The sequence below is a fragment of the Aspergillus caelatus genome (assembly GCF_009193585.1).
Source record: "Aspergillus caelatus strain CBS 763.97 unplaced genomic scaffold BDV27scaffold_4, whole genome shotgun sequence".
NCBI lineage: Eukaryota > Fungi > Ascomycota > Eurotiomycetes > Eurotiales > Aspergillaceae > Aspergillus > Aspergillus caelatus.
This window is the reverse complement of record NW_022475267.1, coordinates 1-12,389: the sequence shown is the minus strand read 5'-3', so window position 1 is coordinate 12,389 and position 12,389 is coordinate 1. Positions and strand designations below refer to the sequence as shown.

The following is a 12,389-nucleotide window of genomic DNA, read 5'->3' as shown; positions in this document are numbered from 1 at the left end:
GGTTCCTTTGTCCACTGACGTCATTAGCCCGGCGTGTCGGAAAGACTCACCGCCTTCCCTTAACTACGTAAGGACGACACTTCTATTGGCTGTGGGGCCTCATCTTAAGAAAGAAATCGAATCAACCCGGCACCTTCATCGGGTATGCAAGTAGAGGGCACGGCATCACCAGCTGACCCTTTGCACCCGCGACTGTCCATCTTCTGATGCTTGCATTTATCGCATCCAACTTCTCCGCTGATTATAGTCGGACCATACCTTACGTTTAGTTTGCTGCCTACTACATCTTTCGTTAGCAGCACCTGTAGAGAACTATATATTTTCATAGGCGGTAGCAAATTCAGAAGACATTTCTCGACCGTTTCTATCACACAATAACTTTGGACTACTAGTCTATAATTTGAAGGAAGCTTACCGACAGATACGATTACTAATGGCTCAATCCATCTTACTATAACCTTGTTCAGGCTTAATGTCATGACTGAGGTGCTCTGCTTTCCTGTGTGCCTTATGGACAAAAGAGCTACTCTATCAGAGACTATCCGACTTTCGATTTCTCGAGGCTCGGCGAGACTACCTGGTATCCTACTGATATCTGTTTCTAATTTTTCCCTGTCTCTAAAATCTATTTTTACTCATTTATCCATATTTCCCTTACTCTGGCCAAGAGTAGAGTCACGTTGAGGTTGCCAACAGACCCCTTGCGCACATGGAGTCGCTAGCTACAGCCATATGAACATGGCAATGCACAACAACAGTACTCCGCAATAACACAATTTACACGTATTTCCGGCAAGACTCTGAATAAAATTTCCTATGCTCGAGGATGGCTTTTCTTTACTAGTAGATGCATTCTTTCCTAAAAGTTAGAGGGAGCATAGTTTAGACACAAGTCGCTCGCCGGCAGCCTATGTCCTCGCGGAGAAATCCCAACGCGCAATATTGTGCCTATTCATAAATATTAGGAGAAGTTAGCTCAGCTACTCCAGTACATCTTGGGCGCGAACGTAGATCTTGTGTATGCACATCCAATGTGATTTTGGTGTCGGAGCACCGGAGATACACTAAATCGAAAGGATCTTCAATAGGATTTCCAGAATAAGAGATGTAAACTTAAATGCTGCCATCCGCCCCACCGGGTTCGTCCAATCGAAGCGTGTTAACTTTAATGCTGACATCCGTACCGGACTTGGCATGGATGATAAGGATGGCTGAATGTATGAGATGGACGTCAATGAATTGCGATCTTGGGCTATATAAGGTCCGCATTTCCCAGTCTTGTTCGGTAGAAGGAGTTCAACAGATTCAAAATTACCAATCCTTCATCTTTTCTCTAAAGCAACAATGGGCTTGTTTTCGTCGTCAGAGCCCCCCTTGACCGAGGCTAATCTTAGTGACCAAAGTGGCAAGGTATGCTAACGACACTTTGAATAACGTCTATTATACTGACATAGTGGACAACCTAGACATTCCTTGTGACTGGTGCTACCTCAGGATATGGCATGCACCTAGCAACCATTCTCTATCAACATGGTGGTAAAGTATATCTTGCTGCTCGCAATGCCTCCAGAGCGCAAAGCGTAATCGACGATATCATGGCACGCTATCCTGAATCTAAAGGGCAAATTGTCTACTTACATCTCGATCTCGGTGATCTATCGACTATCAAAAAGTCAACCGAGGAGTTCCTGGCGAAGGAATCCAAGCTCCACGTTCTCTGGAATAATGCCGGCGTGATGATCCCTCCACAAGGATCCACAACGGCTCAGGGCTATGAGCTTCAGCTTGGCACGAATGTTCTCGGCCCATTTCTTTTTACCAAACTGCTCTATCCAGCTCTTGCCAGAGCTGCAGCAGACTCTCCTCCGGACTCAGTCCGCGTGGTATGGTTATCCTCTTCGGCAGTGAGGATGGCCCCTAACCCGGCGATTGATTTCTCGAATATGGACTACCACAAGGACGAGGGAGCGTGGACAAAATACGCGAGAAGCAAAGCCGCGAATGTCCTGCTAGCCGTGGAGTTTGCGCGGCGCTCTGAGAGGGACGGTGTCGGCAGCATCGTGGGTCTTCCGAGCAATATCGTTCCATGGAGCTTTGCTGATTCAAAATAGACACTCGATCCAGGCACTGCAATGACCGACCTACAGAGAACAATGCCATGCTGGCAACAAGCTGCCGTTGTAAGTTTAACTCACTCGCCAACAATGTTATTGCTAATGCTCCGATAGAAACTAGTTGCACAACAACCAGAAGTGGGCGCTTATACCGAGCTGTATGCCGGTCTTCAGCCTGATATCGAATCCGTTAAGTCTGGAAAATGGAGTAGGTCCCAAACCCCAACATAATCCCTACGTAATAAGTTTAACAGGTGCTGTAGTTGTCCCTCCGGGAAAGGTGGTAGCAGGTCGCAAAGACCTCTTTGATCCAGAGTTGTGTGAGAAGTTTTGGAAATGGAATGAGGAGCAGGTCCAGTCGTACTTGTGACGGGTTGTCTTTTAAGAAGTATTTGATTTGTTAACCTTATAATTTAATTTGATGAACACTTTGGCACGGAGTCGAAAACTACGCAAGGGTGAAATGATTGTAGACCTTGTAACTAAGGCATCAATTCTTTAAAGCCGATTATCTCCGGCTTATTCCCGAAAGACGCGTGACGTCTTCTCTCGTTCTTCGACCACCTTGTAATATCTCGGCAGTCTTAGTTCAACAATAGCCTCCTTTACTATCCCTAATGTCGGAAGACACAAAGTATCCATACCCATGGATGCGGGAACGGAGAAGAGAGCAAAATGCACGGGCTAAGCGGCGAAGTCGTAAGTATCCGTTACGTGCTGTTACTAGACAACTAACCGACGAGAGGAAGGTCAGCGACAAAAGGCGCAACAAGTAGCAGACCTCGAAGTTGTGAAGCGGCGCGAGAGTCGGCTCAAGCTAGTTCCTCCAACAGACTCTGGTCCTCTCTGTCGCGTTAGCAGCCACTCTGCAATGTGAGAATATGGAATCAGATCACATGATGCAAACCAGAGGCTCACATAAACCAGCTCGCCTTGCTGTATACAAGAGCATAGAAGTGCTAGACCACACCTTTTATTTCGAGAGCTTCTAGACTCTTTCGCTAGCGTTTCTGATCTAGAGAACGTTGCGAAAATCCTCGACGTGGAACAACTCGGAATTGCTGCCATCTTGAAATATGGTATTATTTCGATGGGCGGAGCCCTTGACGACAGTTTGCTGGACGTAGCAAATCAAACATGCTTTTGTTGCTGGCTTGAGTTGATCGTATCCGATCTCAAATCCCCTTTTAACATCGGCTTGGCTTTGTACTCCGGGGTTCGTCGTCTATCGCAAATGAAAGGTCCTCCTCGGTGGAGCATCGAAGCCGTAGGCATTCCTACGGCAAGAAAGCTGTTGCAAATCGAACCGAAGTGCAGCGACCTGAGAACAATCAGACTCACTAGCTTCTCAAGTACTTCTGCCTTTCTCGAAAATGCCAGGCAGCTGGGGTTATCCATCGGCGATTTTGTAGATGACAATTCGGAATCGCCATTTTGTTCAAGAATTGGAGATGTTCGCCGGTACCAGCCTATTTCCTACCAAGCCTTGGCTGCAGATCTCCAGCCCACTCCGGAGCAAATGAGGATCCCCCATCACCCCTATCTGGACATTGTACCATTTCCCTCCTTTCGTGCCAAAGCATTGACAGCAATTTCATCCGGGACGCCAGCGTTCAGCGAGGATGAGCTATGTTTTGACCTGGCGCATGATAGCATGCGGTGTTGGGGTTCGACCGCAACTTCTTTACATGGCCGTGGAAACGGGACTCCTTGGGATGCACGCAGCTGGGAGGTCTCTCCTTGGTTTTTGAAGAAATGGGGGTTTCTTGTCGGAAACGAGGATGACACTATCCATCAAAACAGTCTCTGGTGGTGGTCCCAGAGGTAGACTCAATGTTGGGCAAGGTTGCTGTACGGCAAGCTGCACTTCTCAACATCCATTAACAGCGGAATCGGTAAAGGTTGCTGAGAGGAGGCAGAAAAGGTCTCGTATCTTTTCGCACAATTGATTGATTTGTTATTTCTGCAGATTTCGGTTATGTTTTATATCCCATGAGTCTAAAACTCTTACTCCATTTTCTGGCAATTTCCTTTGTATTTCCATTTCCAGACATACATCATAATCTCACTAGTTGATGAAGAGATTTGCTTGCGGACTTTAGCCCCCCCCTTCACCCGAAGACTTTTAAGCTGTCATATGGAGTTCTCCATGCTGCAACCCAGCTTCTCAAGCGTGGCGGGAGTAACCGGTATGGCTACCACTATAGTAGTATATACAGCGGGAATAGAATGGCACAAATAATACCCAGGAAGCCGCCTTGCCATGATGGCTCTGCCCGGACACTGTTCCCAAGGATTCTATCCTCGAGGTTCTTCGTAATATTCCTCGCTTCTTCTATGGTGAGATCCCGGTAGCATTGGGTTATCTGCCACCAGCTCTTTCCACAGTGGTTCCCAGGACTACAGTAGCGACCGTTGTCACAGCATTGGCCGCCTTTCGGATAGCATCCTCCATCACAGCACACCTCATTCGGCGGGCAAGGCTGGTTTGGACAGCATGTGTAACCAGGTCGCAGGCAGAAACCATATTGACAACAGAGAGTGCCGGTCGGACAGCAGCCTCCGATATCTATAGGCAGAACGAATGTCAAATTTTGGCACGTAATATGAGCAGATGCACCTTCACGTACTCGCACAATAACCGAAGCCAGTGCCGCACTGGACGCTTTCGTCATGAGTTGATCTCTGAATCAAAGGTGCCACAGGCCCAGCCTCGAAGGCTTCTGCAGATACGTTGCTCAGAAGGTCATGTGTGTCGGTAACAAACAAATTAGCCTCTCGCTGGCCCAAAACATGGGTGGGTGCAACGAGCAAAACGAATAGGTAGGGGATGAGGTGCCGGTCTGCCATAGCGGCCATGTCGAACGTCAAAGATTACTACGGAGCCTTTGTTACTTTGGAAGAGAACGGCAATAAGAAGTGAATAAAGAACGTGTTGCCCGTGGTGGGCCACTGGGACTAATAAGCCAACAGTCCCTGCGCCACGCAAAGCCAAGACCATGACTACAAAGAATACGACAAGGGAAGGCTGAATAAGATCAAGAAGGAACCTCTCCTACTGGACATGGGGCAACAGCAGATTACTGTTGCGTGTAACATACCGTAGTATTCCCACTGGTGGTCAGTGTCCTGGGGCTCCGTTGGCGTGATATGGACAACACCTATAGGTTAGCTTACTTTCTACAATCAAACTCACTATAACACATATCCTTCTTCCTTCTCCTTTATACCGCTGAGTATCTACTATATTAGAGCCACCAACTCTTCTACTAATTCTCTATTGAAACTGGTAGTGCCAACCTAGATTCAATAACTAGAAAGATATGAGCAGCTAGTTTATTGAATATGTAACATCAGCCAAACCTTGGCCTTTGCTTTGCACTTATACAATATAATACCTACGTTTGCAATGTTAGGACTGTTGAACAGTAGGATGAATGTAAGCATATCAATGGTAGATATTCAGTATCCCAGCACAGCTCACTCATGAACATCATATACCCTAAAGCATTGACCTCGTAGCCCAAGCCGACCCTTTTAGACTAACTTGACAGACAGCTCTGTCCGGACCAAAGGTACCGTAGTGGCTCTAAATATAATATGAGTGCCATGTACGAGAGTGTCATGTACGAGTAACAATCGATATAGTCTTTCATACCTCTGGTTTTCCTGCTGGATAGTCTGTCTCCTTACTGGCATAGTCCCTCAAAGTCTCGGTAATCCGGATTGGTGCCAGCAGCTGACCTGCAGCAAGTCTTAAAAGCACCTAAAGCCGTCTTATCCTTGAAATGTTGACACACTCGAACACCAGACCTTGTCGATATGGCCCCATGGTTCTTCATACAACACATTTTAGTCCACTCCCCGGCAACCTGGGGGAATTGGTTGGCTCCATCGTCGCAGCGACAAACGCCTTTAGGAGGTGGAGTAGGCGGTCTTTGGTTAACGAAGGGGGGAGGAGGTGTACCAGCTGCATAAGCAGAAACCACGAAGGTCGAGATCAACAGAGTAATGGAGAACCGCATATTGAATATGAGTAGTAAACGTCAGGAGGGCTAGTGGAGGCCTTTTGATGTAGATACTATCGTTAGATAGGAATGGGCTTGAGGAATAATTTCCAGGGTGACAAGAGGTTTTCCTGGTCTTTTATATTTCATTACTGGCGGGCTATGTTTCTTTCTCACTGATCCTGGAACGTTGCTTTGGGTTCTGCGGTCTAGCAAAAATTGTGATCCTTGCTATCAGGGCAAGGGTTGGAAGTATTGGAGATCTAAACCTGCGACAAAGGCAGTGTGGATCCAGATCCAACCTGTAATTTCCACCAAAAGCAAGTCCCACGGAAAGGGTTGTCTTGTGGATGTGTAGTATCCTTTCCTTGACGTCTCCAGAAGTCAGATGAGGCAAGGCTTAGAACTGTCAAGCATCTGTGATTGTATGCTCCGTATCCACTGATAAAGCTGAGAAGTCTTTAATCTGTTGTCACAACTGTGTTTGCCTTCCTAAATGACCATTTACCATGGCTATCCAACCTTTGTGAGGGAGCGTCAGAGATGTAATAGCTAGCTGCGCTGTGATATCGTTGCAGGTGACATTGAAAATCTGAGATTCTGAATCCCTTGTGCCGTTCACTTTCTCCACCCTTGACAAACACTCTTGTTGCTGTTGCAAATGATATCAAGCAAGCATTCTGAGTAGTAGGATTGTAGAGTTCGCACTACGATCCCGACCGAACACCTTGCATAGAAACTGGGCGTTCGGGCGTCGGGTGTAAGAGGTACATCGGGCGCATGCAGGATACCGGGCATATTCAGCTTTGATAAATCACACAAAGCAACTAGTTAATAGACTTTCGGATGGAAATGATCTGCTCGTGGTGGAAACGCTTCTTGACAAAAGCCGCGCGAGTTTAAGCGCTGATGTCGGAGAATGAGAGTCCTTAATACTAGTTCTACTAGGTCCACTGGTCTGCTACCACTTCGAAAGCCGGAGGAGTGCTGTCTCTAGTTATTAATAGAGTCAAAGTGCCCTTTGTCCATCTTATTTAGATTTTATGGAAGCCAAAGGAATTGGTTGTTGATGCGGTGTTGCCAAGACGATATCACGACTACACTGCTGTTTAGGATAACACCGGTGAAATAGAACTCACGTTATTATCTGCGATAACTTAAGTGTGCGCGTTTCCTAGAATAATGACTGTGCAGTCGGCTAGGGTGATCTAATCTAGGATCCGAAACGCTGGCAGTGCACCTCTGAGCAAGACATCGCAAGTACTGCTCGTGGGCAGTCGCGTTCAGGTCGCCCCTGTTCCTGCTTCAATACATTGAGGCTTTCCAGCCAAGTAAGGCTTCGGCAGATTAGTTAACAATAAAACTTTCATCTTTCATCTTGAGGTGGTTTTTGTGGCAGACCTTCTACGTGTAGGAAGAAGAGGGCAGCAAAGAAGTGGCTACCAGGTAGCATGTCGGTGAGAAAAACAATCATAACTTGGTCTTAAAAGTGTTATGTCTTCCAATACCAGGGGGATCCAAACCTGATATCCAACCTGCCTTTCTTTGCAAGTCTTCGGGAAGCAAATGGCTGAACATGGGCTGGTATCAACTGTTTCCTACAGGTCTGAATCGGTACCCATCACAGAGTCATATGAAGGATTTCCAGCCAGTGGCCCTCAGTGGCCCGGGCTACGGCCCCTTCGCTATGACGCCGACAGGGGAGCACCGCATGTACGAGTTGGAGTCCGAGTTGTTCAGATGGACAGTTAAAGCCTTGCTCCTGTGTCACCAACTCTTCAGCGGATCATGCCGAACATAGCTTTCTACATACTCGTTCTCGAAGCTCAACATCAAATTCGATAGTGAGAAACGCTGCAAGCAATTAAGTGGTGCAGTAGAGATAAAGGAATGAAATACCCTCAGGTATCTCTCGACAAAGGTTCGCTACTAGTGCGGCACAACTTGTTCACCATGGCTTCTCTTGGAGCTAGAACTAGCCGGAGCCTCAACGTTCCGAAAGCCTTCTTTCCGACTTGGACAGGCTATGGCTCAGACTATGACTACTCGCGTAACATCGTATACCCTCAACACTGGTATGAAAGCCCCGGCTCTCGGCTTTGGCACATTCCAAAAACCCAATGCTCAGGAAGCGACTGTCAGTATGGCCTTGCAGAAGGGTATGCGTCTAACTGATACAGCTTGAGTTTACAATGTTGAAGTACAAGTCGGGAAGGGAATCCAGAGGGGCGGGATCTCTCAGAAAGATATCTTTTTCTACACAAAGCTGTGGTGCAATGATTACCACCCTGACGATGTGGAAAGCGTGTTAGATAACTCGCTGCGCGACCTGGATACCATATATATTAACCTTTTGATGATACACTACCCGTGCACCTTCAAACAGTGACCCGACCCTTTTCCTCGGGATGTGGATAGAAAAATAGTATTGTGTGATACCACATTCCTAGACACGTAGAGCCATGGAAAAGCTGACCGGGACTGGCAAGGTCAGCGGTATTGGGGTGTCGAATTTCAGTAAAGGCGAAATGGAGACTCTGCTTAAGGAATCGTCAACGGTCAGTATGTTGGCTCAGTCTCAAATAATGTCGGACTAATATACTGCATAAGTCCCAGCTGTTGATCAAATAGAGGTTGACCCGTATTTGCAGCACAAGAGCTTTGCCGAGTGGCTGCAGGCAAAGGTGATCCATGGGGTGCAGTTCAGCCCGTTGGGCAACATGAACGACTTCTACCGACAGACGGGGTGGTCCAAGGATATTGTGCAGATGAGGCGAGTAATGGGCCAACTGATTCTAAAGGACATTGGCCACAAGTATGGCAAGAGCCCGGTACAGGTCGTCCTCGTATGGGGTATCAATCGCCGCCGTTCTGTTATCCCGAAAAGTGTTGTCGATTGGCAAATTGAGAAAAGCCTGGCAGCCGACTTGGAGCTGCAGGCTGAGGACATGGCTCAGGTTGCTACACTGGACGCAAAAGCTTGCTTCAATGATCCCAGCCTGGACTACAAGTGGCAATTGTATCGTGACCTGGAAGGCGGTTGACGGCACCATGAAGGGAAGAGCTCACTAGCCTCCTCTGCTCTAGAGTACTCGTCCATACATTACGTTTTTTCAAGTTTTAGTGTACGTCTGATAATTAAATGAGTAAATAGACTTGACTGACTGTTCTTTTTTTGACAGTTCAATCCAAGTTAGGTCTCTGAATAGCGAGGGACGGATGGAGGATGATCTCATGCCGCCAGAGTAAGCAAGTAACAGTTAGGTACTGTAGAGACATAAAACAACGACGACAGCACTCTTCCTTAAATATTTCACTGCGTGATCTTATAACAAATCATGGTTGCCGACGGTTCGGTTCACTCCCGATAAGCTTGGGACTCGGCAGCCTCCCGATCATTGGCATCGGCAGTGCCGACAGAATTATGCACGGTCGTGGAGCTCAAGTGGAGTTCTCCAACGTGACAGGCAATGTTGTCGAGCAGTTGATTGTCGAACTATGGATGTTTGAGCCCCAGAATTTGGCTCGAAGGGGGAACAGGCCGGACGATCGACTCGGGATCTTCCGATCAATAGTGCGGAAGAACCGATAGACAAAATGTGACTGGTATCCTAATAACACTCCCATACTAGACAATTCTAAATTTTGGTCTTTCATTCAGCTTGAGTATTTGCAAGGACCAAAGTAGAGGCATCGGTTAGGGGCGTATTAGATTAGGAGTACCTAAAAGCCTTCTCCTGTGCCTACTCCATAATGATATAAGCAACTTGTACATTATGCCAAGGTAACTACAGATTGGGAAGGTAGTATTGGATTGATGATCTCTATCGGACTGCCAAAAGAGGCAATCCATACACAGGACTCATATTCTCCTCCAATCCCTGAATGGCTTTTATTTGTATGATCTTGAAGGATCCTCTAATTGTTTCTCCATGCTAACGACACTAGCCCGCTACTAGTTTCAGAAGGTCATGCTGGTCCTCCCGGAGCCTGGGCATCGTAAGAACCCACAGAATTGGGATATCGGTTGAAGCAAGGTCCACATGTGATTGAGAGCCATACGCGCTCCTTTGAACCGTATGTCCAATGGATGCCACTTCCATTGTTTCCATAATTCATCCTTCACCGCTAGCTGCTCCGGTAGTAGTTGTCCAGAAGAGGTACTGCATCAGGGATGACCTTTTGAAGACCTTGTTAGTATTATTAGAATACTGCACCATGCGTGAATAAAATGCTCTCCAGCCGCACTAACATTTGCAATGCAGTGCATATGGATTTCAAGGTATTTAGTAGACTAGCTTAATGTTCATCAACCGACTCGAGCATGAACCGAGAGAAGATTATCCAAAGGTAGTTCGGAAGCAAATTCGGAGAGGAGATGGCCGTAAATCGATGGCTTCCCCATTCAACTGGTCCTTTGCTATTGAACTACTTCTAGCTTCCAGTAAGTGATCGGGTGCTTCTGGTTTGAGCATAGAGGAGCCTGACGGTCCCACTTTAACGTGGGGACCTTTGCAATCCACCGGAAATACTGTATCTTCCGCCTAACGGCGCCCAGCAACCGCCAAGGATGCGCTGGCGGAAATCGACTCAGCACCGGGAGTATCCACTATGTGGCTGTGATTGAAACGGGTGGATCCCAGTGCTCTGCAGCTAGGGAAGCTTCCGACTGTAGGTGCCTTGGTAGTTTGGCATGAAAGAAGGGCAAAAGGGAGTACGCTTGCTGTCACGAGCCTCTGGGGAACGATATACTCCACAGCTAAGACCTAAATTTCAAGACATCATGCAACGTGCCCAGAACCAAATCATCGCCTTGGGGGCCAAATCCTGCTATGATGATCTATACCGAGATTGAGCGCAGCATACCCAACCGCATGAATAACGAGACCTCCTAAAATCGCTCGGAGAAAGCTATATAAGTGACCATCTCCCCTAGGAATAAAGATAGAATCATCAAGCAATCATCCCTCAGTCAAGCCAACTACCTCATATCCTTTTACCGGTATCTCTTCATTAATCAGTCAAAATGGTTAAGATTCTCTGCCTCGCTGCCTTGGGCCTTGCTGCCCTTTCTCAGGCTACTAAGCTGGTATGCCATCTTCCATTTATCTGTTCCCAACTGCTGTCTAATCCTCAATAGCACGTCAACAACGGTTACATTACCGTCGACGACGCCGCTGTCCGCAGCTCCATTGACGTCAGCCCTCCTGTGAACATTTACGCCCGGTTCGATGGCAGCTCCAACAAGGAAAAGGCCAAGCCTGGCTGCAAGCTGGAGGGGGCGTCATGGGAAAGCAGCTATGGTGATATTTACTTTGGCGAGGACAACTGCCTCTATGACTCCAAGGGTAAGCTTGTCTTAGTAGTTCTATCCTGGATCGATGTGATAACTGACTCCATTCAATAGGCCAGAACATCAACGGCCAGTGCTGCAAGCCAGAGGGTAATCTGCCCGAGGTCAAGAACCCCTACTACGGCTAAGCTGGATTTTATATTCGATGAGGCGGTGGAGGATGGAGAATGATAGGACCATTCATGTACTCTACTGGTGAAGTTCATGTCATATGTATGGCGAATGGAATACACTTTAAATCTTTATAAAAAGACGTGATGATTCTCCTATGGCTTCTGGTTCTCTGATGGACGTCTGCGATGATGAGAATCGGTGCCGCGGTCGTGCATAATACATCGTTACTTGTGGGTCGAGAGAAGTACAGCATCGAGGCTCTTGATGGGACTCTGTGGTGGGTCGGTGATGCAGCAGAGGAGAATGAGGTCGCTGGAAGATTGGCAGTGGACGGCCCGAGATTGCTAGTCTCTCGACAGAATCACCGGTTTGCATGTCACGAGGGTGACAGAGAGCCCATAAACACCCGTGGTAGGATGTGGCTTGAAGAAAAGGTCAAACTGGAGAGGATATGTTGACTTAGATCTATTCTATAGGCAGATTACATCACTGTCAACCACCCTTATCCAACCTGCCCCGGCTAATCTACATGCCATAGGAAAGAGCAACTAATTGGCTATAATACAGATCTGTCACTCATTTTGAGCTATTTTGCTCAAGTAATATAAACTTTGAAGTGAATAAGCATAACTAAACAGTGTCAAATAGGGCCGTCCCATCCTTCTCCAGACAGAAGTCCGACGAGTATTCTGAATGGGTGATACAGCTATTTAAAGGTAGGACAGTTTACCCTTGGGTAGGAAGACCTATAAAATCCCAGCCCCTCACCGGAAATACTTTTGGATGAGAAAAAAAAAAAAG

At 47.2% G+C, this 12,389-nt stretch overlaps 5 protein-coding genes across 5 annotated transcripts; 4 read left to right on the top strand and 1 right to left on the bottom strand.

The window, feature by feature from the left end:
- Window positions 1-1,283: 1,283 nt before the first annotated feature.
- Window positions 1,284-2,484, top strand: BDV27DRAFT_170013 (uncharacterized protein; the record flags this gene model as incomplete). The annotated part of the gene is made up of 5 exons (XM_032075183.1): window positions 1,284-1,410; window positions 1,467-2,060; window positions 2,112-2,180; window positions 2,229-2,322; window positions 2,378-2,484. The coding sequence occupies exons 1-5, from the start codon at window positions 1,345-1,347 to the stop codon at window positions 2,482-2,484; spliced, it is 930 nt and encodes a 309-aa protein (XP_031933356.1). The 5' UTR covers window positions 1,284-1,344.
- A 206-nt stretch (window positions 2,485-2,690) lies between these two features.
- Window positions 2,691-4,217, top strand: BDV27DRAFT_119580 (DUF3425 domain-containing protein). Its single transcript, XM_032064896.1, has 2 exons — window positions 2,691-2,813; window positions 2,864-4,217. Exon 2 carries the CDS (start codon window positions 3,205-3,207, stop codon window positions 3,940-3,942), a length of 738 nt encoding a protein of 245 aa, XP_031933355.1. The 5' UTR covers window positions 2,691-2,813; window positions 2,864-3,204; the 3' UTR covers window positions 3,943-4,217.
- Window positions 4,218-4,476: 259 nt separating this feature from the next.
- Window positions 4,477-4,973, bottom strand: BDV27DRAFT_152162 (uncharacterized protein; the record flags this gene model as incomplete). The annotated part of the gene is made up of 2 exons (XM_032071506.1): window positions 4,477-4,683; window positions 4,779-4,973. 2 exons carry the CDS (start codon window positions 4,971-4,973, stop codon window positions 4,477-4,479), a joined length of 402 nt encoding a protein of 133 aa, XP_031933354.1.
- Window positions 4,974-7,697: 2,724 nt separating this feature from the next.
- On the top strand, window positions 7,698-9,165 carry BDV27DRAFT_140474 (aldo/keto reductase; the record flags this gene model as incomplete). Its single annotated transcript, XM_032069661.1, has 5 exons — window positions 7,698-7,887; window positions 8,101-8,262; window positions 8,308-8,506; window positions 8,580-8,683; window positions 8,738-9,165. The coding sequence occupies 5 exons, from the start codon at window positions 7,698-7,700 to the stop codon at window positions 9,163-9,165; spliced, it is 1,083 nt and encodes a 360-aa protein (XP_031933353.1).
- A 1,982-nt stretch (window positions 9,166-11,147) lies between these two features.
- On the top strand, window positions 11,148-11,602 carry BDV27DRAFT_152160 (uncharacterized protein; the record flags this gene model as incomplete). The annotated part of the gene is made up of 3 exons (XM_032071505.1): window positions 11,148-11,210; window positions 11,262-11,469; window positions 11,529-11,602. 3 exons carry the CDS (start codon window positions 11,148-11,150, stop codon window positions 11,600-11,602), a joined length of 345 nt encoding a protein of 114 aa, XP_031933352.1.
- Between the last annotated feature and the right edge of the window lie 787 nt (window positions 11,603-12,389).

Excerpts from the sequence above, each read along its gene's own strand:
- BDV27DRAFT_119580 (XM_032064896.1), top strand. The coding sequence starts at position 3,205 with ATGGGCGGAGCCCTTGACGACAGTTTGCTGGACGTAGCAAATCAAACA.